General features: G+C 37.9%; 2 protein-coding genes across 3 annotated transcripts in view; one reads left to right on the forward strand and one right to left on the reverse strand.

The window, feature by feature from the left end:
* Positions 1-824: 824 nt before the first annotated feature.
* On the reverse strand, positions 825-16,722 carry abhd17aa (abhydrolase domain containing 17A, depalmitoylase a). Of its 2 annotated transcripts, none has more exons than XM_028472129.1 (6): positions 16,532-16,722; positions 13,226-13,278; positions 10,611-11,105; positions 9,131-9,325; positions 7,201-7,380; positions 825-6,690 (listed from the first exon to the last, which is right to left on the reverse strand). In XM_028472129.1, exons 3-6 carry the CDS (start codon positions 11,099-11,101, stop codon positions 6,465-6,467), a joined length of 1,092 nt encoding a protein of 363 aa, XP_028327930.1. In that variant the 5' UTR covers positions 11,102-11,105; positions 13,226-13,278; positions 16,532-16,722; the 3' UTR covers positions 825-6,464. The 2 variants fall into 2 exon arrangements, with proteins under 2 accessions (XP_028327930.1, XP_028327931.1); XM_028472130.1 differs by having other exon boundaries at positions 13,226-13,295.
* Positions 16,723-18,429: 1,707 nt separating this feature from the next.
* LOC114478834 (semaphorin-6B-like) overlaps positions 18,430-24,192 on the forward strand; it is a 55,471-nt gene continuing 49,708 nt past the window's right edge. Inside the window, exon 1 of the mRNA XM_028472120.1 lies at positions 18,430-18,715. The gene's annotated coding sequence lies outside the window, so the exon portion shown is untranslated. The remainder of the gene's footprint in view (positions 18,716-24,192) is intronic.

Raw genomic sequence — 24,192 nt, forward strand, 5'->3', positions numbered from 1 at the left:
AAAGTTTCTGTGTTTTTGGATATTTTTCTACCATTATCTTTTTCTTTTGTGTTTTTGGAGTCATTTTACATATTTTTGTTAAAGTTTTGTTTATTTTCTTTTATTTTGTGCATTTTATTTTTATATTAGTATGGTATATTTTAGTAAATTACAATTTTGTGAATGGATTTTATATTATTATTCTTGTGGTTGTATGGTGTGTTTTTCAGAGTATTTTTTGCATATTTTTGTTTTTCATTGTGTACATTTTTCTCTTACTCTTCATTTGTGTATTTTTATTCAAGTTTGGTATATTTTTAGATTTGTAGTTATATTTTTGTGCATTGCATTATTTTATTTGTTTTATTTTGATGGGGTTTTTTAATTTTTTTTTGTATTTGCTTTAAGGGCTGCACAAAAATAAACCGAGGGCCACCAGGTCACATGTCTGGAATACACAAAGATAAACTCCTATTCGTCTTGTTGCTTCAAATACTTTGTGGTAACTCAAGAATATCAACATACTTTCACCTTTTTGTACATAAGTGATTTTATTTTGCTGTCCATAAAAAGGTCAAGGTTCAGTCCCATGAATTTAATTCATTACATCATATTCTCAGTTTCAAAAAATAAAAGAAAAAAAAAGCAACATAAAATTACAAATCATAATACAAATAGAATAGATTAGGTAAGTACAGTTACCATATAAACAGTCCACTAATATTGTCTACCCCGCCCCCTCCCCCCACCCACTATAAGCACTGAAACTCTAGCACAAAACTCAACAATACATCAGTTAGTGTTAGCAATAGAAAATTCAAATAAACGTCCTTTTGTTGTTTTTTAAAGCGCTTCAATGTTCTGATGCCATGAGTTCAGCCTCCCCCCCTTACATAGACGACACGATAGATATCCCCCCCACCCCCACATCATTCATTTGCTCTGCAAAAACACAACAGACATGCATACAGTTATCACTGCCCCCCCCCCCCCAACAACATTCAGGGCCAGCAGATACAATACACGTCAACCCTAGTGGTGCATCAACAAACACAGCGAGCTAGCTCCTGCTTCACATCGACTCGTTTTCAAAGGTAACAGTTCTCCATTTGTTCAAAGATCGGACGCACAAAGCACACGGTCCCTCGTTTTTTTTTTTGTTTATTTTTAAATAATGACAGGAAGCGAGTGGTGTTCAGTAACATTTACAAACTGCAGAGGGGTCCATTCCATGTCATCTCAACTCATTTGCAGGACAACCCACACACTTTGGTCTAAAAAAAAAAAAATGCTGACATTTTTCCCAATTGTTACTTAATAATTCAATAGGAACACTGTAAATTATTAGTAAATTATCAGGTGAATACTTTTTGAGATATGGACAACTCACTAAAAGGGGTATGTGTCGATTTTCGTGCGTCCTTATTTTTCCTCCATTTTCAGAATCAGAAAGGATTTTATTCGTCAAGTACAGTTTAAAAACAACACAAGGAATTTAACTTGGCAGTTGGTGCAAAGAACACACGCACCAACACACCGAGGCGAGCCTCTGCGGCGCCATCATGTTTAGATGAAAAGTGGGAAAACAGGAGGAAAGGAGAGGGGAAAAAGGCAGGTCCTAAAAGGAATTCCCTTTGGGAGCACAGTGTAGCTAGCAAAATCAACACAGTCACAACAAAACTCGAGAACATAGCATGTGGACAGGGGGCGGGGGGGAGAAAAGGATTGCAGCCAGCCGCTGGGGGGCACGCGCAGCCTCATGTGGGCGCCTCGCTCGCCCCTCCTGCTGCCACTACGGGGGAGGGAGGGGGACAAAGTGGCAAAGAAGGCGTTGAAACATGATCCCGTTCTTTTCAGCCCGTCGTTGAACGGCTGGCTTGTGAGGGGAGCCAATGATCACAAGCGATTTGTTTTTCGGTCAGGCTAAGCACAATTCCTTTAACCTTGAGTCCTGGTCTCCAGCGGTAAATCCAATAAGGTGGCCTTAACTCTAAAGCCGAGCAGTTAACTTTTCCAAGCTGGATTAAATTTTAAATAAATTGTCCTTATCTCAAAAAGTTTTCATCCTATCAAACTTCAAATGTACAGTGTGCAAACTGAATTACCCACAAAATATGTAAAAATTTCAGAATTTTCTGAGACCGAAGTGCGAAGGTTACTTGTTGAAATGACATGGAATGACCCAGAGGCCAACTCGCACTCCCAGAATGGAGCGATCAGTGCCAGTTCGGTAAGGGGTTACAGACTACCCCCGTTTACAGAACTCAAGCTAACACCACCAACGCTACAGGTAGCGTCTCGTACTCTCGTACTTCCTTCAGGTCGCAACAAGGTCAGAAAAGTACTAAATGCTGGCCTGAAGAACACAGTCTATGATCATGAAGAGGACACACACACACACACAGACAGACTAACATTTCATACCCTCATTATTACACTTTGGGAGCTTTGTACAATAGTGCTAAACTTAAGACCTGCTTTTGTCTATACTGTATACAACAGTGTGTAAGTAAGTGTGTGTGTGTGTGTAAGTGTGTGGTGGAACCTGCACCACACCCGACAGTGAGAGGCTCAAATATGGCTTGTGCCACACATAAGAGAGCTCCTGTACATTTTGATCTCATGATCACTTCTAACGGCCCTAAAACTGTGACAAACACAGCTGGAATAATCACAGAAGAAAAAACAAGTAAACTAATCACATGGGAATAAGACTATGAATATACATTGCACCAGGGTAAGTTTAGACAATGTCAATATCAATGTAAATAATCATTAATGTGTTAAGGTTTCATTTATTCAGGCAACTGTTTTTTAGTAAATTGACTTTGGTCTCCTGACATGTTTTGACTGTCAAATGCCAGGTGGAACATGTCAGGAGATCAAAGTCAATTGACAGGAGATCAAAATCAATTGTCCAGAGATTAAAGTCTATTGTCAGGGGATCAAAGTCAATTGACAGGAGATCAAAGTCAATTGTCCAGAGATTAAAGTCAATTGTCAGGAGATCAGTCAATTGTCAGACCCTGCACCTGAAGATTCAAGATTCCCCCTTAGACAAAACAAGGGAAAATATAGAAACTTGGACTTATTACGAGGAGCACAATCTGCTTGGTGAAGGCGGTTTTGGGAGTGTGTCTGCAGGTCATCGCCTGTTTGACTCCAAGCCTCTTGCCATAAAGCACAACATACTGACGGGTGTTTGTTGTGCGTGAGTCGGCGGTTTCTAAGGTGGCGCTGATGATGAAGGCGGCTGGTTACCTTGGCAGAGGCAGCCTATATAACCCTGCAATCATTGTGTTGGCTGAGGTTATTGAGCTTCAAGATGAGGTTCTCATAATAATGAAACGTCCTGACAATGCCTTGAATCTTTGTGACTACAGCGCAATGAATAACCAGGAGATGCAGGAACATGAAGTCAGGGATATCATTAAGCAAGTCATTAATGCAGCTGTCATTATGCATAAAAATAGGGTATTCCACAGGGACATAAAAGCAGAAAACATCCTAATTTCCTCCACCAATGGAACAACCTCTGCAGAGGGTGACCGTGGCTCAGGTGGTAGAGGGGTCGTCTTCTGATCGAGAGGTTGGGCAAGACACTGAACCCCAAGTTGCTTCCAGTGGTCGATTAGCGCCTTGCATGGCAGCTCAGTCCCATTGGTGTGTGAATGAGTGAATGAGCTGATATTGTAAAGCGCTTTGAGACTAAAGTGTATGGATAAAGCGTTATATAAATTAAGTCCATTTACCAAGATCGACTTCAGCTGTGGTGATTGGGTCAAAGACATGCCCTATAATAACTTTGTTGGTACACTCCCCTTTGCCCTACTGGAGTTACTCATTCGTAGAGAGTACCAGGTTGTACAAACCACGATGTGGCAGATCAGACTCCTTTATATCTGTACACTTAGGACATGTTTGATACATTGGATCATGTCAAAAGATAAAAATGTACCATAAACTATTTCTCTCATGTGGGAAATCACTTCGCGAGGCAGTGCCTGAGGCTAGACCCTGACCTTCCACTGCGTTTAAAGGACCTCCAGAATCACCAATGGTTCAAAGTTTAAAAAAACTCCATGAACTTCAACACCAGTGTCTGTGTGCACAATGTGTACAAACATATATTTAAACTGTAAACATGTAAATAAAATATAAATAAATTATCAATCAAAAAAAAAGTCAGGGGATCAAAGTCAATCGTCAGACCCTGCACCTGAAGATTCACCATTCCCCCTCTTCGACGGTACAAGAGAAAATACAGAAACTTGGATCAGAAACAGAGAGAACTTTGAAGATTTTTACGAGGAGCACAATCTGCTCTTGGGGAAGGTGGTTTTGACAGTTTGACTCCAAGCCTGTTGCCATAAAGCATATTCGAAGGGAGAAGGTGAAATACTGGCTGGTGTATGGTGTGCGTGAGTCGGCGGTTTCTGAGGTGGTGCTGATGATGAAGTCACATGTCAGGGGATCAAAGTAAATTCTCAGGAGATCAAAGTAAATATCCTGAAAAACAGTTGCCTGAATGGACTAACCCTTATATTCAAAAATAACTTGCTGGAATTATTACGCAAATAATCCTTCATCGTATGGGTGCTGAGAATGACATGAATACAAAATAAACACAGATAAGTTGCTTTGATCTTAGTTAATGATAAGTTGCTAAAACGGCATTTTCCCTCACCTCCAAAAGTGTCAGAGTTCAGCAGCACATTTTTAAGTCTAGCATTTGCTTCAAAAAACTAATTAACCCAATCTTCCATTACTACTACACAGGTGTCATTTTTCACGTGGTGTCACTTTTTTAAAGTGTTTGCAGAAGAGTGGTGTGAATCCTTCCATGTGGCTCTAAAGTAAATCTGCATGTGGCCTGCGTTCACAAAAAAAAATTCAATTTCCCCTAAATCCTGCTCCTACCGAGTTAACGCACTCAGACAGCTTTTTCTTTAAGTCCCTTATCTGGATATTAAAGGGGCAGCAGCGTACTGATAAAAGCCGGTTAAGATCAAAGGACATTGACGAGAAGACTTAAAATTCTGAGAGCGAGATTTATGGAATTCGGCCTTCGATTTTACCACAGACATACAGGAAAATCTGAGCTTTCCCCACAAAGATGATTCAGCAATTATGTGAGGAAAGATCTGAGGGGTACGGTGTACAACATTTTAGGACATCTTCAGGTCTCAATGAGGTATCAGATATCAGGAAAACCTCTGTCATTGGTCAGACCAAATTGACTCATGTCTCTGCAAAACCTCCAACCAATGAAACGGCCTCAGGCTTCAAAATAAAAGTCATCAGACTCGACAGCCTCATGCCGTATAACAAAGTTGAAAAGCTGTTCTTTCCTTTTAGTTTTTAAATGTTAACATATACCTACGATATATCAACCTCAGAATTCTGACTTTTTTCACAAAATTCTGACTTTGATCTCAGAATTCTGATTAATCACAGAATTCTGACTTTAATCTCAGATTTCTAATTTTAAACTTGAAATTCTGACTTTTCTCAGAATGTTTGGTTTTTATTTTCCAAAATACGTCATGTTGTGTTTTACGGCCAGAAACGGGTATTTTTGAGGCCGCTTTGTCTGATGACTTATTTTGAAGCCTGAGGCAGCTTTTCCTGAAACCGCACTCTGAGACCTGAGAATGTCCTAAAACGTTCACCGTACAGGAGACTCCCAGCTGCCTGTCAAAAACAGCAAATGGTTTGCAAACAAAATCCTTTTTTGTCCTCCTTCCACTATAATATAATACACCAGGGGGCAGTACAGAGCCACCCTTAAAATAAAAAACCTCAAGTCGGGTTAAGTTTTAGCTTGAAATCAACTTGGAAACATAAAAATAAATGCCCTGACTTCCATCAAAAGGTAAACAGAGTGTGGAGGAGGCTGCAGGGCACGAGCTCGACCAGCGCTTGTTCACCGGAGAGAGAGAGAAACTGGTCGAGCTGCGGAGGTATTCTTCATACATACGGTAATTATCATAAAATAACAACAAAAAATCTCCACTGATATCAATAAGTCTCTACAGCATGTAGCTGTCCAAGTCATCAGGATGTCCTTCATTTCCATCAGTACGCGCTCGCACATACTGACGCGCAGAACCAAATATACACGTTAGCGTTAACGTCTGTGTGCCTTAACGACATCGCAGGGTGTGTCAGTACTTTTTTGTAAATTGTATTTGTGTTTCCAAAAAAATCAACACCTCCCTTGTTAAAAACCGGATGATACGCTTTTGTTATTGTGGGTTAAGAAATGTTCCCGTCCTAAAAACCGGAACAACATGGGTTCTGTAGTCGTCGTCTGTGTAAACCTGAAGGTTTTTGCTGCTTCAAAGACGCACAGATGTTATAAAATCACGCATTCCTTCATTAGGGTCTATTCTCAATCAAACATGCTTCTTTTTTTTCCCCCCACATCCATCCATGCACACACACACACGCGCGGTCGCACACACTAGTTTTTTGTTGGTTTCTCAGGCGTGCTGTGCAGCCAGGTCCTGGTTGATGAAGCGCCGTAGCCTCTCCAGGTACTGACTGTAAAGCTCTATGTCGTTGTGGCCGGCTCCCTCCACCCACAGCGGCTCCACGGCCTTGGGGCAGCGCTCGAACAGGGCCAGGCCGTGGGAGAAGTCGATCACCTCGTCCTCTGTGCCGTGGATGATGAGCACGGGAGAAGGGATCTTTGACACCTTCTCAATGCTGGAATAGAGTGAATAAAAAAGAAAAGGTTGATTAGCATCTGAAAATTAAATAGCTTAGGAGGATTAGGGTCACTGAAAAAAGAAAAAAAACAAGGTCTAATATTCTTTTTATCAATAATGTTCTGAGGAAAAAGTCAGAATTCTTAGTTTAAGTCAGAATTGTGAAGAAAAAAGTCAGAACTGACTTTATTCCCAGAATTAAGTTTTCGCTCAGAATTCTGAGATTGAAGTCATAACTCCTAGAATTAGAATTCTGACTTTAATCACAGAATTCCAACTGTAAACTCAGCATTTTGAATTTTTTTTCTCAGAATTTTGACTTTGAACTCAGAATTAAAATTCTGACTTTTTTCTCAGAATTTCAACTTTAATCTCAGAATTCTGGCTTTAAACTCACAACATGAATAATAACAAAAAATATTGGACCTTGTTTTTTCCAAAATATTGAAAAAAGAGTGACTGCCAATTCCCACAGATGGCATTTTGCATCTCAGAGGGAGAAACTTACTTTGGAAAAGCGTCGAAACAGTAGGTTTTCTTGGTGTCAGGAAAAGCTACTCTCATTCCAGAAGTGAGAGGAGAGTGTAGCACCACCGCAGCGCACTCAAAGCGTGACGCCAAGTCCACCGTGGGCACCGTGCCGATGCTCTGTCCGTACAGGATGATGTTCTCTGGGCTGATGCCATACCTGACAAACAGAGGCACACAACTCACAAAATCATGTTTACAAACTAAAAGCCATGCTACATATAGGTGTCATCATCAACCTCTGCAGAGAGCCTCTAAAAACAGCTGGATAAACACTCCTGGTACAGCTTTATAGGGCAGTGGGGACCGTGAAACTTGATGAAAACAGCAATAACTGCATTTTAAATTGCATTTATTCACTCTTTGAAGCAAATAAAAGCATTAAGTTGAAACTTCCATGACAAAACATCATGCCTCTGCAGCGACTTCTGAACATTACGAAACAAAAGAGATGCAGTAGCTTTCAGAAAAATGTTTTTTTTTAATTTGAGTCATCTTTCCATGTTAAGTTGAAATGTCTTCTTCTGCTTCTTTGTATCATCTTCTTTTTTTGTTTGTAACATTAGCTTATTTACAGCGCTAACATGAACCTTGCAAGTTGACGAGTTTTCCCACAACACCGTCCCACCAATATTTCACAATTAAATTACACTGTAGTTTAGGTAAAGGTCTCAGTCACACTTAAATAATAAATTAATGGCGCACAATTAATTAATATTTGCCTTTTTTTCTGATAGGACTGTATAATATAATATTTTTATATAGAAATACCTTAGGTTTACAGTAATGCCATATTACTATTGTCTTTGCTCTTAAATTTTTTTTAGGGGAAAACAAATGTGAAGACATTACTTAAAAATCTTTAATTCAATTATACTTGTGTGTTTTAAGTTAAATGAGCCCTACCATGTATGTTTTTTTAACCGGATAAGAAGTGTCATTACACCATTTATCAAATTGCAATCGCAATATTGTTTACCATAATCACAATCGCACAATTTCCCCAAATCGTGCAGCACTATGAAATGTCATAACATCTTTTTTTGAGAAACACTGCCCGAGAAATTTAAATTTAAAAAAACTTTAATATTAGTTGTTATGAGTCTTAGTTCCATATTATAATTAGTTTCCATTTATGGTTCACATTGAAACGGTTACTGTCACTTAAAAGTCGCCTTTCGTGCAATCCAGGATGTTTCAGGTTTCTCTCTTTCCAAATAGGTTTTTACAAACTTTGGTTTAGTTTTGCTTTTTTGCTTTGGGAAACACATCGAGAACAAATCACACTGGATGTGGCAGAGTTTATCTAACGATATTTGCCATTAAATGTAACAAAAAGACATAATCATCAACATCCCCCGCCAGATTGTTTGTCATTATAACTCACAACCTTTTCCTAAAAGTCCTAAATCTAAGAACTTAGATGTAATCATAAGAAAATATTATCACATCAGAATATAAAATTACTATCTTAAAAAGCTTTTAAAAAAACTGCACCCTTTGAAGATACCTCAAAACGGAACAAGGGCAATACCTCCGGAAAAAAATATTATTTTTGAACTCCATCAAGGTATTGATACCCTGAAGCCACATACCAAATTTGGTCATCCTATCTTCAACAGTTTCTGAGAAAAGCTGTCCCCTTTAACTCGGACGAACGGAGCTCAAACCTATAACCCCCGTCCACACTTTGTGAGGGGGAAAATAATCAGGCAATATTGGCATCGGTTTCTGCACTGATAGTGAAAAAACGATATGCGTTGTTGTTTGAGACATGTTGAATATGAATATGACACTTAGGGAGTGCATTGCTCTGCTTGTCATGAAGCTACTCCATCTCTGTGAGTTATTGAAGCTATTGCTAGTTTATCTTTACATATCCAACTAAACACACTAATCTAGGATCTTACCGGGAGCGCAGAGCGTGCCAGGCGGCGTCAATGTCAGCGTACAGGTTCTTTTCTGACGGTTTTCCCGTGCTGACGCCGTAGCCTGAGTAGTCGTAGGAGAAGATGTTGCAGTTGATGCGCGTCCCCAAGCCGATGTAGAAGCTGCTCATCTGGCCCAGGTCCACCGCGTTACCATGTGAGAACAGCACGGTAAACCTGAAGGTCAAAACACAGATTAGAAACTGCAGGGTTTCTCAACCTTGGAGTCGCCAGACACTGGAAGGGCGTCGCCAGATGCTAAGAATATTTTTTGAACAATTTGAGCCTATTTTTGCTTGTTTTTTACCATTTTTCTGCAACTACACCAAACTTAACATATTTTAACCTATTTTCATCACTTTTTCTTGCCATATTTTGGCTCCTTTTAATGTATTTTTGCTACATTACTCCCATTTCTGACACTTCATCAAAATTCAATGCATTTTCTGCACATTTTTTCCATTTTCAGCACTTATAAATGGAATTAATTCATACAGCACTTTATCGCTACACTGAAGTAGTCTCAAAGCACTTTACAATACTAACATTTACACACCAATGGGACTGGGCTGCCATGGAAGTCGACCAATGACACATAGACAGACCAGGATCCAATCCCAAACTACTACTCGTTTCTTCTGATCAACTCCCATGTGAGTTGACGGCTGCCATTAGTGGCGACGGATATTAAAACAAGAAATGCAAAAAAACATTTTTGCTGTCCTCAAAAAAGAACTGCTTTTGCAAAAGTCTATTGTTCCTCACATCAGCCACACAGTTGATAGTCAGTCACCAGATTATCTAGATACTACTTAGACCATAACACCATAAAACAACATAAACGTGAGCAGCTTTTTATGAGCTAAAACATCCACAGACTGAATAAAAACATGATCAGAACCAGAAAACTGCTGAAATAAATCCTAAACAGTTCTATTGTGTGAGGAGACCTGGTCCAGGACCTGGGGAGGGAAACCAGGTGTAGTGGACTTCAGCTCTGGTCCTGTTCGCTCTGACAGAATGTGACGTGCTTCAGATCTCGCTCTAATTTCCCCGTAAATATCCAAATATCTCACAAACAGAACAAGATTTCACCATTAATATTTTAATTTTAAAACTGAAAAATGCTGATTATCTGATTTTTGTCATTTCTGTATTTGTGTTTTGGTTTCAAATCAGTAAAACAAAATTACCACACTGTTTATTTCTTATTTTGATTTGGTTTTAAAATGGAATAACCATAAACAAACAGTTCACAGATTTATTTACCACTGTCTGTTTTTGCCCCTCTCTAATTTGCAACTTTTAAACAATTTCTGTTTTGGTCACTACAACCCCCCACAGTTTAGATATTGATGAGGGACCTCCGCCAGGGTGTTTTCTAGTAATCCCCGTGAAAAAACGCAAATGACGAGTTATCTCGTCAATGACACTGAGTGAGTTGAAAGGTTGGATGTCTCACCTGGCATTGGGAGCACATCGAATGTACATGCATCCGACCCGGTTCCCTCGACTGGACCTGGTCAAGAAGACGTCGGTGACGTCCAGCTCTCTCTGTGAATACTGGAACTCTGCTCTCTCTGTGAGGTGGAGCTTCCACCGCCCCTCCACCCCAATACTGCTCCCAGTAACACCGATGCTCCCACCTCCACTCGGCCCCCCACTAGCACCACCACCTCCTCCTCCTCCTCCTCCACCGCTACCTCCACCTCCTCTGTCTGCTCCACTACCAGCTCCCAGTCTGGCCCGCAGACCCGGGGCTCCCAGAGAAGAAGGCGGGGCCGACCCCGAGGTGGAGCCGGGGGCAGATCCAGACCCGGGAACTGGATCTGGGTCGGGGAGGAGAGCGTAGGTGGGCTCTGGGGGGAGGAAAGCCAACTTGGCTGCGATGCGACTGGGGCACGGGGGGCAGCAGAACAGGCAGCAGAGCTCTCGTATAGACAGGCCGTTCATCTTCCTGCACAGACACAGAGTGGCAGAGTGGGCGGAGCCACAATAATTATTAGGTAGTGGAAGGAAAGAGAACTACAGAAAAATTATTATTAACTGCACATTCGGGGGCTGTGAGTAAAAAGCATCATTTTAACTGTCAACTAGAGACCTTTACACTGAAAATCACAGGCTGTTAGTGAGATTGACAGATAGGGACAATACAAGTAAGTACGACAGGATTACAGCTTAAACGATGTTTAACAGAAACCATTATGGTTGTAAAGGGGCGGAAAATTACGCGCTAAATATCCACACCAACTTAAAGACCGTGTAACGCCATTTTCTTCTAAACACAATAAATAGGTTATAAATGTATTCCTTAAGACATGTAAAAAGCCATTCAAACATTTATAATGTAATTGTGGAGCTAGGATTCACAAACTGTGTTTCAAATGTCTGCGCTCAGAATTACATGGGCGGGTCAGAAATCATAGCTGCGTTACGTCAATAGCATTAACCCGACCCTGCTGCTGAAGCACACCAAACTTCCGCGGCCTCCAGCGGGCGCAATCTTTTGGTCTTTCACACTGCTCTCTCCCATAGGGTTAGTGTTCACGGAGGTGGTGCCCTTCCCGTGCGTTGGCGTGGTTCCAGCGCCTCTAACTGACACACCCCCAGTGTTTCAGAGCAGAGAGAAGTGCTTGTTTTTCAATGATTTTGAGACCTAATTTTATATACTTAGCAATTGTTTTTTATCTTTCAAATGTGTCTCAGTGGTCAATGACATGTTTCTGTGGTGAGACAAACTCATAACACACATTTATTTCTGCTTTACACAGACTTTAAGCTTGGGAATTTAGGCAAAAGCCATAAATGGGAATTCATTTTTTAAATTTACCTGAAATTGGGAGTAAATTTAAACAACGTTTTCACATTCAAACATAAATAACATCCATTCAAAATAATACACATAAAATAGGACCAAAACTCATATCTTAATGTTTTTCTCAAAATGGCGATATACGATATAAATCTTGATCATTTTAATTCAAATGAAGTCTGACCAGAAAGACAATTCAGGGTTCAATTTGCTGGTTCATAATACCACACAGACACATTTATTAACAAAGAGTTGCACAATATGTGCCACTTTTGGCTTTTTCTCCTGTAAGAGACAGCACGAGTGAGTGAATTATGTAGTGTGGCTTGTTTAGAGGAAGATCTGGGTTAGGACACACTCAGAATTCATCTAAGTTTGCTTTTAATGCTGTTCTGAGAAGTAAAGAAAGCAGCAACTCTTAAAACAAGTGTTTTAAAACAAAATGAGCAATAAAAATTATATATATATCTATAGATATATATATATCTATCTATAGATATATATATTGATATAGGCGATATTGTAATTTTTTATATCGCCAAAATAGAAAAACACCATATACCGTATTTTTCGGACTACAAGGCGCACTTAAAATCCTTTAATTTTCTCAAAAATCGACAGTGCGCCTTATGTATGAAATTAATATGTCAAAATGTTTTAGTACAACTTTAGTAAACTATGAAGCTGCACCGCTTGATGGATTTTTGGCGCTTCAGGGCTACCGTAGTCAGACGCCTCGTGGAGTGATATGTACCAGTACTGTGCTTCAACATGCTGAACTGAAAAAGTGAGTGTAATGTTCTATATTTTATGTGTTAAACCTGAACAATGTTGAGAATTATTGTTAATAGGTTGAATAAAGTTTGACTTATCTGACTATTTTGTTTCGCTTATTGAGCCTTAATAATAATAATAATAATAACAACACACCGGTGCACCATATAGTCCGGTGCGCCTTATGTATGAAAACAAACCCGGTCAAACCCATTCATTGATAATGCGCCTTATAATCCGGTGCGCCTTATAGTCCCAAAAATAAGGTATCTTGAATCTCGATATATCGCCCAGCCCTATCTTAAAAAACACATTTCAAATTACCATAAAATGTTAATAATTTTCAATATTCCCTAAATTCCCGACCCTAAGTTCCTGTGGAAATTTACCCAAAACGTTCCACCTCTTTGCAACCCTAGTAATAATTATATTATCATTGCTTTCATAGATTAGTCACTCATTTATACATGCATCAGAAGAAGTCGCCGTACCTTCAATCAGAATTCCTGAGGGCGCTGAGGTGAAGTTCCTCTCACTGAGCCAACTGGAGAAAAAATAAAACTACATCAAACAATTACATCCATCCATGACATGAAAAAAGTTGATACAATTCCAGCAGTTCCTAATAATGAGTGGGTGAATGTAAACTACGTACAAAAATAAACCCTAAACATTATTTTTGGAGTCAAAATTTAGCAGAGCTGGGCAATATGAACCTAAATTCATTATTCATAATTTTTTCATCAAAGTATTGATATACGATATAAATCTCGATATTTTTAACTCGATAAAGTCTAACCAGAAAGACAATTCTGAATTAAATTTACTGATGCAAAATGCCGCTTATTAGGTGCACCGCCCTCCCCCCTGAAAGCTCGGTCCGTTTTCCGTGTAGCGCCGCGGTGCTCCGTGAGAACGTGATCAGCTTAAATCATCTTCCCTTGCTCAGTGTTCAAACTATTGTGTCAGGTTAACTCAGAATAACTCAGTCCGTGTTGTCCTTTAGTTCTTTTTATTCCAGCCTTTTATCCGTGTCTTGTAGGTTTACAAAATAAAAGTCCGTTGGAAAAACGTTATTAGAATTTTACATTCTAACAATATAATATATGATCATTTAAATTCGGTTCATTTAAACTAAGTTGATCAAAACTTAATCATTAAACCTGATCAGATTCAGTAAATCATTGATCACTGAGAGGAAATATGGTGACATTAATGCTGCGTCATACATCTTTATATGACATATAAATCATTAAAAAGGAGCATTCAGACTAATAAATGACACTACAAATTATATCTACCTTTTAATTGTATCTCCCTTATTTTTGACAATTTTTTGTTTAATTATGATTTATTTATTAGTATTTAGGAGTTAAAAACTAATATTTTCTTTAAAAAATGATAAATATTCTTAAAAAACGGAATAAAAAAAATTGAAGTGGAAAAAAATAAAACGAAGTTTGGAAAAAAAAATAAAACGGATTTAATAGGGCCCTAAGTCAAAGATACAAACTTCTTAGTAGTAAGCAGTGATGTTGCTAGGTATGATTACATTATAAACAACAACTTATGTTTAAAATCACAGTAACTAGCAAAAGAAACCTAGCCGTCAGCGGATTCCTTTACGCATTAAATCAGCGCACACATGATCCCCTTGTGTACATGCTAGGTTAGCCGCTACAACAACAACTAGCAAGTTAACTAGCTGCTTACAATACACCACAAACATATCTGCATCATTTTATTTTCTCAACAGACACCATTTTGTTTTCATTTGAATTTTAGTCATTTATTTTGGTGCTATTTTATGTTGCTACAAAAGTGCAATAAAACCTGCCACTGTGACAGTTTTTGTGCAATAAACTTTTGAGATTTTAAATTGTATTTGTTTAATTTCAGACGCATTTTGAACATACATGAATATATCTGCTAATTATAGCCATATCATACCACCATTAAGATAGTTTAACACTACAATTTAAGAAATAGAAGAATATAAGAAATAGAAAGAAATATTTTTTTTTATTGGGGACCCATTGAATTTCCCATGGACCCACACAAATCACCACCTGTGGGTCCCGGGACTCACTACATTGAAAACGTATCAACATCACTGTTATTCATCATTTTATTTTGTCGTATGGAACGTTATAAAATGTATCCTTATCCATAAGAAGTTTCTACAACTGAATAAAATGAAGATACATTAGAAAACACTTAGAAATCCCATAAAACTAAAAAATATATATTTTAAAGTGCAAAATAAACACTAGTTTAACCTAAAAATAAGCATATCCTCAATTTACTGATATCAGAGGTTTTACATGCAGTTTTTTTGCTGATGTTGGATCGATATCTGACATTAATAACACATCGGTACACCGTTATTTGCAACAGCTGTACCAAATTAACTAGAACATAAAAAAACATTATTTTGCCCATTTTCTTTTTTTTTACTAAAGTCTCCTTAATGTAGAGAATATTTAATAAATCAATGCTAACATCAGCAATATAAAAAAGTGTGATGATGAAACAATGCAATTCTCCTAATTATGTTTTATTGATTTTATTCACTGTTGGTTTCATTATTGCTTTAATGAATCTATATGTTTAACTTTTTCTGCCCCTATTTGTGGAGAACTTTGAGAATGCTGCTAAATGTAAAGTGCTTTACAAATTAAAGTTGTTATTGTTATTATAAAATAAAAAACAGATTAAATTTGATGAATCTGGTAATGTTTAATAATCAGAACAGCAGCACAGTAGATACATTGAAGGGTAAATGTCTTTTATCTCTGTAACTGGAAATACTATTTTCATATCATTGTGGTTTAGATATTACACCAGTGGTTCCCACCTTTTTAGGATTGTGACCCCATTTTGATGTCAAGAATTTTTGGCGATGCTAAAGACATTTTTTTTCTAGAAGCCAGCTCAGATGTTATTTTAAATACATTTAACTAATATTAGTTTAATATTTGTGTTTTATTTTGAAAAATACAAATAATAATAATAAGATATATATATATATATATATATATATATATATATATATATTTTTTTTTTTTGTTTTGTTTTTTAATCAATTACTAGACATTTCAGCCCCACGCGGGGTCCCGACCCCAAGGTTGAAAAACACTATACCACCAGTTCAGTCTCATCCAGCCACACTGTGCCTTTATTGTGAAGGTCGTACTGTGGGTCATTGTTGTTTTGACCATACTAGATTAATAGCAAGTTATCCTATGATAATGACTCAGCATAACATAGCAAAAAAATAATATATTCTCAAATTAACATGTACACAAATATAGGGGTGGAATTAATGTTTTTTTTTTTTAAAGTATGTAAATGATTTGAATGATGATTAAATGTTAGCACAACATTGACTGGTAACTATGTCACATTTGTATTATGCTTAAGTATCACAGCAGGGGGAAATGTGATCACAAGCTGGAGGTGATTAGTGATTAGAATGTCTAAATCACGGGTGTAACTAATGATTGTAATTACATGCTGTCAGTAAACACAGGCTGATGCGCTAACACAAGCTACGTGGTTAACAATGGTTACCCCTGACGTTAGCATTAACGGCTAACTAAAACACTAAACATCCCTGATCACTACGAGGTCTGTGGGATGAAAGTGTGAAAAGAGTCCAGCTGTTGTCCAAAAAAATAATAATAATAATGTCAACCATCTCTCACATCTCCATCACTGAGCTTTAAGCTAGGAAGCTAGCAAGCAAAGGCGGCTAGCTGCCTAGCACGGTGCTATGAAAGCTGCTGGATACTCACCGATTTACAGCACGACGTTGGGCACCAATGTAAGCAGCGAGGCAGCAGAAGTGTACGTAAATCCCTTTTGTGTTTTGACATGGATGGTTGTGATTAAATAAGCCGACACGTACCTAAGGCTAGCTAGCTCCGGTTCATAGCTAACTGATTTTTTAATATATATATATTTTCTACAACTGTCCGACTATGGATCTTTTTCTGGGAATTAGCGAGCAGACGCCACCATGGATGCACCTTAACGCCCCCTACCGGGCAGGAGTATAAAGTAGCACAATGGAAATTCATGCCTATACTTTTTTTAAAATGTTTTTTACAGGTTTTTCGTGACATGAATTATGAAGTATACATAATAACACAACACGAAAAGGCTATTTAATAGTTGTGTTATCATTTTTAAGGAGAAGAAAGTAGAGAATGAAGGACAAAAGTAAAATGTAATACCTCATTTATATGTTTCCCTAAAATATTATATGTTCCTAATTTATATACATATATAATTTAAAATCTTAATGTATATATATATATTAGGAAGAAGAAACGTGAAATAAATTAGGAAAAATAATATATTAATTAGGTATTAGATTATAAAACCAACAAATAAACTGTGTGATTATTTTTGTTTTACTGACTTAAAATCAAAACAAAAATACAATAAAACTAAAAAACCAGACAAAGTGTCTGTTTTCTGTTTTAAGATTAAATATTTTTCTGTTTGTGAGATATTTGGATATTTCCGGGGAAACTATGGACGAGAGCTTCATGTTATAAGCTAACCACACAGAGGGACCCATAGACGGGGGCAGATGTTAACTCTGTTCCAGGTTTGATTTAAAAAAAATAAAAATAAAAATAAAAATAGAGCAACGCATAAGTCACATTACTGATGAGTTCAAGATAAATCAAAACCAAAAATTCACACGATATGTGATGAAAGGAACCAGAGGTAGTGTACTGAATCTACTGGTGATCCTCATTTCTTGTGATCAACTTCCGTGTCTGTTAATGGCTGCTGTTAGATGTATTTATAATCTGGATACTATCTGGACCGTAACACTGTTAAGATCGCCAACACCATAAAACGATTAACCTTAAACATGAGCAGCTTTTTATGAGCTAAAACATCCACAGACTGAATGAAAACATGATCAGAACCAGAAAACTGCTGAAATAAATCCTAAACAGTTCTATTGTGTGAGGAGACCTGGTCCAGGACCTGGGGAGGGAAACCAGGTGTAGTGGACTTCAGTTCTAGCTTTAATTTCCCAGTAAATATATAAAATATCTAACAAACAGAACAAGATTTTTTTATATATATATACAGAAAAACGCTTTTGGTTTTTCTGTTTTTTTGTTTTGGTTTTAAGTCAGAAAAACTAAATAAGCACTGTTTATTTGTTATTTTGATTTGGTTTTGAAGCGGAATAACCAAAAAACGACGGGTTCATGGATTAATAATGTGTGACTTTCCTTATCATTATGAGAGAGAGAGAGAGAGAGAGAGAGAGAGAGAGAGAGAGAGAGAGAGAGAGAGAGAGAGAGAGAGAGAGAGAGAGAGAGAGAGAGAGAGAGAGAGAGAGAGAGAGAGAGAGAGAGAGAGAGATCGTCATTGATCCACTGCAGGGCTGTTCTGTTCTGTTTCGGGGTGTGAGGTGAATTATGGCCCCTGTTGTCACACTGTAAATTAAAGAAAAGGGGATTACGTTTTGCTGACTGCTGATTTTAAAGCTGAGGGTGGGGGGCTGATCTGATAAACTATACCTTTGACTGACAGAAGAAGAAGAAGAAGAACATTTGAAACTGGTCCCTTGTGCAGGGCTGTGCTTTATTTTTCCTTTAAGGAGCACCGGTGGATGGGGTGACAGAGAGAGGGAGGGAGGGAGGGATAACGCACAGTGGATCCCAGACACCGTGATTAGGCTGCAGCAGCGTGCACATCACATGCACACTGAGTGACTGCAGACTGCCTGGGAGAGCACAAGAAGAAGAGCAGGGACGCGCTCCCTATAATAAACGGTGATGGTGCAGCGACGCGCACGAGGAGCCGCGGAGAGGAGAGACAGGTGAGGTGCGGCCGGTGCGTCTTCATCATCATCATCATCAGCCCCTCTACCCACACACAGGAGAGGAAGAACGACCCCCTACCCTACCCACCCCTCAGCCATCCACACCTGGCCATCTGCTGCGGTGAGTGGGCCACTGACACACACACACACACACACGCGTCTGTTGTATTTGGGTCTGTATATTATAGGTCAAAGCTGCGCATTTTTATTTATCAGAGAGCCCATGCACTGCTGCAATGTGAACGCTCAGGGTTTGGTTCCGCCTGGACAAGGTGAAAGTTTCATGTGTGCATAGTTTATTTTACAGATCTTTGTTTAACACCATTGTTATATCACGTGTTGCACTGAGATGCTTCATCTTGCACCCTGAATGGTGCCTCAGCAAAAAAAAAAAAAAAAAAAAAACACAGCCGAGCCTAAAACCTGCTTAAAACCTAAAAAAACTAAAAAGAAATATGGCCCAAACACACACAATATAACTAAAATGAACACACAAAACAACATTAAAAACACACAAAATGATACAAAAGCACAACAAAAAAAAAACCTCCAGAAATTACAATGACAAGCAAATTACACAAAATGGCTAAAAACACGCTCAAAACTAACAACAAAACACTCATAATGACAGAAAAGCACTTCAAAATGACAAATCAACAACTAATAAATGCAAAATGGCTCAAAAACACACAAAACAATGACTAAATGACAGAACAGCATGCAAAAATGACACCAGAAATACAAAACGACAAGCCACTATGTCAAACTGAAGGCCAGGGGGGCAAATCCAAAAATACACAAAATGACTCAAGAAATACATGAAATGACAACAAAAATACACAAAATGTCAGAAAAACCTGCAAAAATGACTCTGGAAATACAAATCGACAACTAGAAAATGCTAAATTCTCAAAAACACAAAACAACAACCAAATGACAGACCAGCACGCAAAAATGACACCAGAAATACAAAATGGCACAAAAAAAAACACACAAAACAACAACAAAAACACACACAATGACAACCAAAACAGAAAATGGCAACCAAAATACACAAAAATGTTCAAAAACACACAGAACAACATAAAAAAAACATCTGATACAGGAGCAGAAGAACGACCGTGGGCCACTGACACAGATACACACACGTCTGTATTTGTGTCTGTATATTATAGGTAAAGGCTGCACACTTATTTATCAGCGAGCCCATGTACTGCTGCAATGTGCACGCTCATGGTTTGGTTCAGCCTGGACAAGGTGAAAGTTTCATGTGTGCATGTTTTGTTTTTGCAGATCTTTGTTTAACACCATTGTTATATCACGTGTTGCAATGGGTCTGAGATGCTTCATCTTGCACCCTGAATGGTGCCTCAACAAAAAAAAGAGCTGAAACACAGCTTAAAAACCCCTCAGTGCAATCATAGATATATAATGTAAGTTTGAAGTTTTGCTTTGGATTTGGTTGGCCAGCGATGAAAATCTTTTAGTCATCAATTATAGGTATAGATACAAGTTAGGCCAGGAGCCAAATAAAAAAAATACACAAAATGACTCCAGAAATACAAATCGCCAACTAAAACAACCACAAAATGACAACAAAAACACATAAAATGACAGAAAAGCATGTGTATCTGACTCCAGAAATACAAAATGACAAGCAAAATACAGAAAATGGCTTAAAAAACATGCTCAAAACAACAACAAAAACACACATAATGACAGAAAAGCACTTCAAAAGGACTCCAGAAATACAACATGACAACTAAAAAAAGGAAAATGTCTCATAAACACACAAAATAACACCAAAAATACACAAAAGGACAAGAAAAACACATTTAATGACAAGAAAAACAAACCCTTAGTCTTTTCCTGTGTTAATGCTTAGATTGGTCTTTGTTCTAAATGCTGACATGAATGTTGTTCATGTGACCCTGGGATCATTTTTGTTGGCTAGCTGTAATAAAAGTGGCCAGTCTCTGCCTGAGAGCTTCCAATTTGGCCTCCAGACTAAAATGAGAGAAAAAACAAAATCATTATTGAAATAATCAAGTAATTCACTTGCAGATATCGTTTTGATTTCAAACTGTTGAAAGAACTCTCCATTATTCCAAAATCCTGCAGTTTTTCTCTATATAATACACACAATTTCTCCAAATTAAATGAAAATTGGTCACGACATTTAAATATTTGGTGATTAATTTAATGCTATTGTCGGTTCCTTACATATTTTACATATCCTTTATATGTGGAGGTGCAAACTTGGGCACATCAATGTTGAAATGACTAATTTTCTTTATATCTGTGGCCCATGTAAGATCAAACAGCAAAAACTTCATTGGATTAAGTACAATATTTACACTCCTTATTTTCTACACAATGGAACAAAGATTGAAACAAAATAATTCTTAAAAATGTGTTGAATTAGTTTGAATTAACAATAACTTGCACATAACTTTTTTTAAACCTACAAAATGCATCAATTCCTTTAAAAAATAAACTTTGACATAGACACTTTTAACTTAGAAACAGTCTATGTTTCTCAATATTTGAGATTTTTCCAATATTGTTGCATTTAAAAACACTCAAAATGCCATTTTTTCCCAATATTTATACAAGACAGCTTTTAAATCTAAATTACAACCACAAAATACAGTCCAATTTCAACTTGCCCTTCCACTATTTGTTGTGCTGTACAGTAGCTAATAATATATCGGTACCATAATTGCCCACTTAATTACCACACCATGCATGCCCACAACCTCAAAAGGGTAAAACTCCAGCTGCTGTTCCTTATGTTGAAAGGCAGAAAAAGAGACGAAGCGTTGGTGAGGACAGAGACACAAACAGAGGCCGACAGTGTGGGAATACAGGGAATAAAGTGCGTCACTTTGCAATCTGTATATGGGCTGCAGGGGAATTGGGCAGAGGGATAAAAAAAAAAAATTATGATGGTGACAGAAAGCACAGTGAACAGGCGACGAGGGGGAGCGAGGGGCCGCAGACAGCCAGTCTGAGTCTGAGCGGGCGTGAATGGCTTCCCTGTTACCCTCGCTGCCCACACAGGCAACCACACAGCAGCCGCACGAGCAGGTGCTAACCCCGACAACAACGCAGCAAGTGCAGCGAACAACAGGTGCGGCGACTGCTTCCCTCAAACTGCCCGTGGAAGTCCGTCCAACGCAATCCTAAACACACGACTCCAAATTCTCAAAAAGCACTAAAGGAATTCTAAATGCATTTCATGAGGGGGAACATTTGGGATGTCGAAAATCATGGAATATAAAGATTGGAGTAGCTTACGTAACTTTCCATGTTAGCTGTTCTGTTTGAGCAGCATGGCAGCAGTGCTGAATTCTTCCTCATTTCTGTTGAACATTTGGTAACGGAGTGGAATGGACAACATGAAAGTTGGTCTCAGCCATCTACAACTCAATGGTTCCTGTTCTAATACCTAATGTCCTTCATTGCCTTTTTAAAAATGGACATCAAAAAGTTGTTCTCGGGTTTCCATGGACACGGTTGATGATAACGGAGTGGAAAGGAAAAAGGAAAAGTGCTGAAAATTGTTAACCATACAAAAAAACCTTGTGGAACTAGAAAGCTATAGGATTTTTATGCTTTACTAAGCAAGACACACTTGATATTTCAGTGGGTAAAATTGAAAACAAGATGTTAAAAAGTATCGTGTCCAGACATATTTTTTACCAAATTTGCCCTTAATGAAAATTTCGCCCAGCCAAAATGTTCCATTCTTTTGGCAGATGTTTTTGTTCATCTAAAGTAATATATCCCTGATTTTGCTAACTGGTAAGAAGAAATGTCTTATCTGGCAAAAAAAAAGCATTTATTGCCTTATTTTAAGACATTTCATGGTATTATTTCACTCAGGGGCCAAATAGAGAGCAGTTTGAAGAGGGTCACAGATTTTAGGTGGAAAAAACACCACTTTTAACATCTTTATACTCTAGTTTGTAGTGTTGTAGTAGTCGACACCGGTCTTGGTCTCGAGACCAAATTTTAAATGTCTCAGACTCGGGATTTTCCCTCAAGACCGTTGGCGACCAGCACTAATTCCTGCTATTTCTAAACTTTTTTATAATGTGATAATAACAAGGAGAAGAATGGGATAAAACAATCCTTTATTCATTATTTAATCCACCCCATATAATGACCACAACCTTCCTAAATGTGACTGAGTGACGTGTGACACGCTCACACACACACGCACACAAGCAGGTGAGAGAGGCGGAGCTAAACATGTTGGTTGTGAAATTTGGTTTCACGAACCACAAATAATACATTTGTAAAAACACAGCAAAGAGGAAACACTCTGTGGTGTGTAGGTGACCAGACATGTTATTTCTTGGCAGAAATACTTTTAATCACTTGCTGTACATTCAGCTGATATAAAAATCTTGTTTTCAAATATGTAGAATAATTGTGAATTTATCAGTAGCAGTGGTAGTTTTAATGTTTTAGTTAATTTTTTACAGGCACTTTTTTTGTCCGTCAACTGTAGTTAAAAGAAACTAAAACTAAAGAGAGAATGTTATTTAACTGTTGAACCTTGTCATAATATTTATATTTTTTTTTAAATAAAAAAAAAAAATGTTTGTGGTCTCGGTCTTGGTCTTGACTCGGTCTTGGTCTTGACTCGGTCTTGGTCTTGACTCGGTCTTGGCTCCCGGAAGTCTTGGTCTTGTCTTGGTCTCGGTGCATTCTGGTCTCGGGCAAGTCTTGGTCTCGGATAGTGTGGTCTTGAACACAACACTACTAGTTTGCACGTCCACGTATAAGTATTTAAGACAGAGACGGACACAAAAATTGAAAATTTCATCATGAAATGTGTTTCCGTTAGTTTTATGGATCAAATGACCAGATATTGATATTCTACTTGGTCACTCTTTCACTTAAAATATTTTCAGTACTTTCAAAGATGGAGAATCAACAGAGATATTTAGCCTCAGTGTGCTTCAGGTTTTTAACTCTGTAGGTTCCAAATGCCTCTTCGGAAACTTGGAAGTATACCTCAGTGGAAACGGTTATTATCTTAATCATAGTATATAGTAGACTGTATAAAGTCATTGAGTTTGTAGTGCATAGTACGGCGTGTGACATTTTCAAACAGCCACTGACCCATTAGGGTAATGGAATGGAACCAGTTTTTTATGACACTAACTAAAATTACTTTTTTTCAAAAATCTGAGTGTGGAATGACATTCAAGTTTTTGTGCATCAAACTTATGGCGATAATTGACTAGAAAATGGTTTTAATGCTTAGATAGCATGAAATTACGTTTGCAAAATTCCTCTTGCAATGTTGGGACCCAGAGTTGTGACTTAGCGAAAATCAAACCTGCATTACTAAAAACCTAGCGGAACTTGAAAGCTAGTATTTTTTAATATATATATATATATATTTTAGTGAGTAACACTTTCCCTGAAAACAATATGTTAAAGATCAGTCATGTCATATTTGTGTCCCTTGTAAAATTTTCACCCCTTCAGTAAATAAAAAACCAAGGTTTGGTTTGTGTGATTTCATTTGGATGTTGACAACAACAAGACACAGTAGGCAGCAGGTGGAAGCAACATAAG

The sequence above is a fragment of the Gouania willdenowi genome, chromosome 17 (assembly GCF_900634775.1).
Source record: "Gouania willdenowi chromosome 17, fGouWil2.1, whole genome shotgun sequence".
Classification (NCBI taxonomy): domain Eukaryota; kingdom Metazoa; phylum Chordata; class Actinopteri; order Blenniiformes; family Gobiesocidae; genus Gouania; species Gouania willdenowi.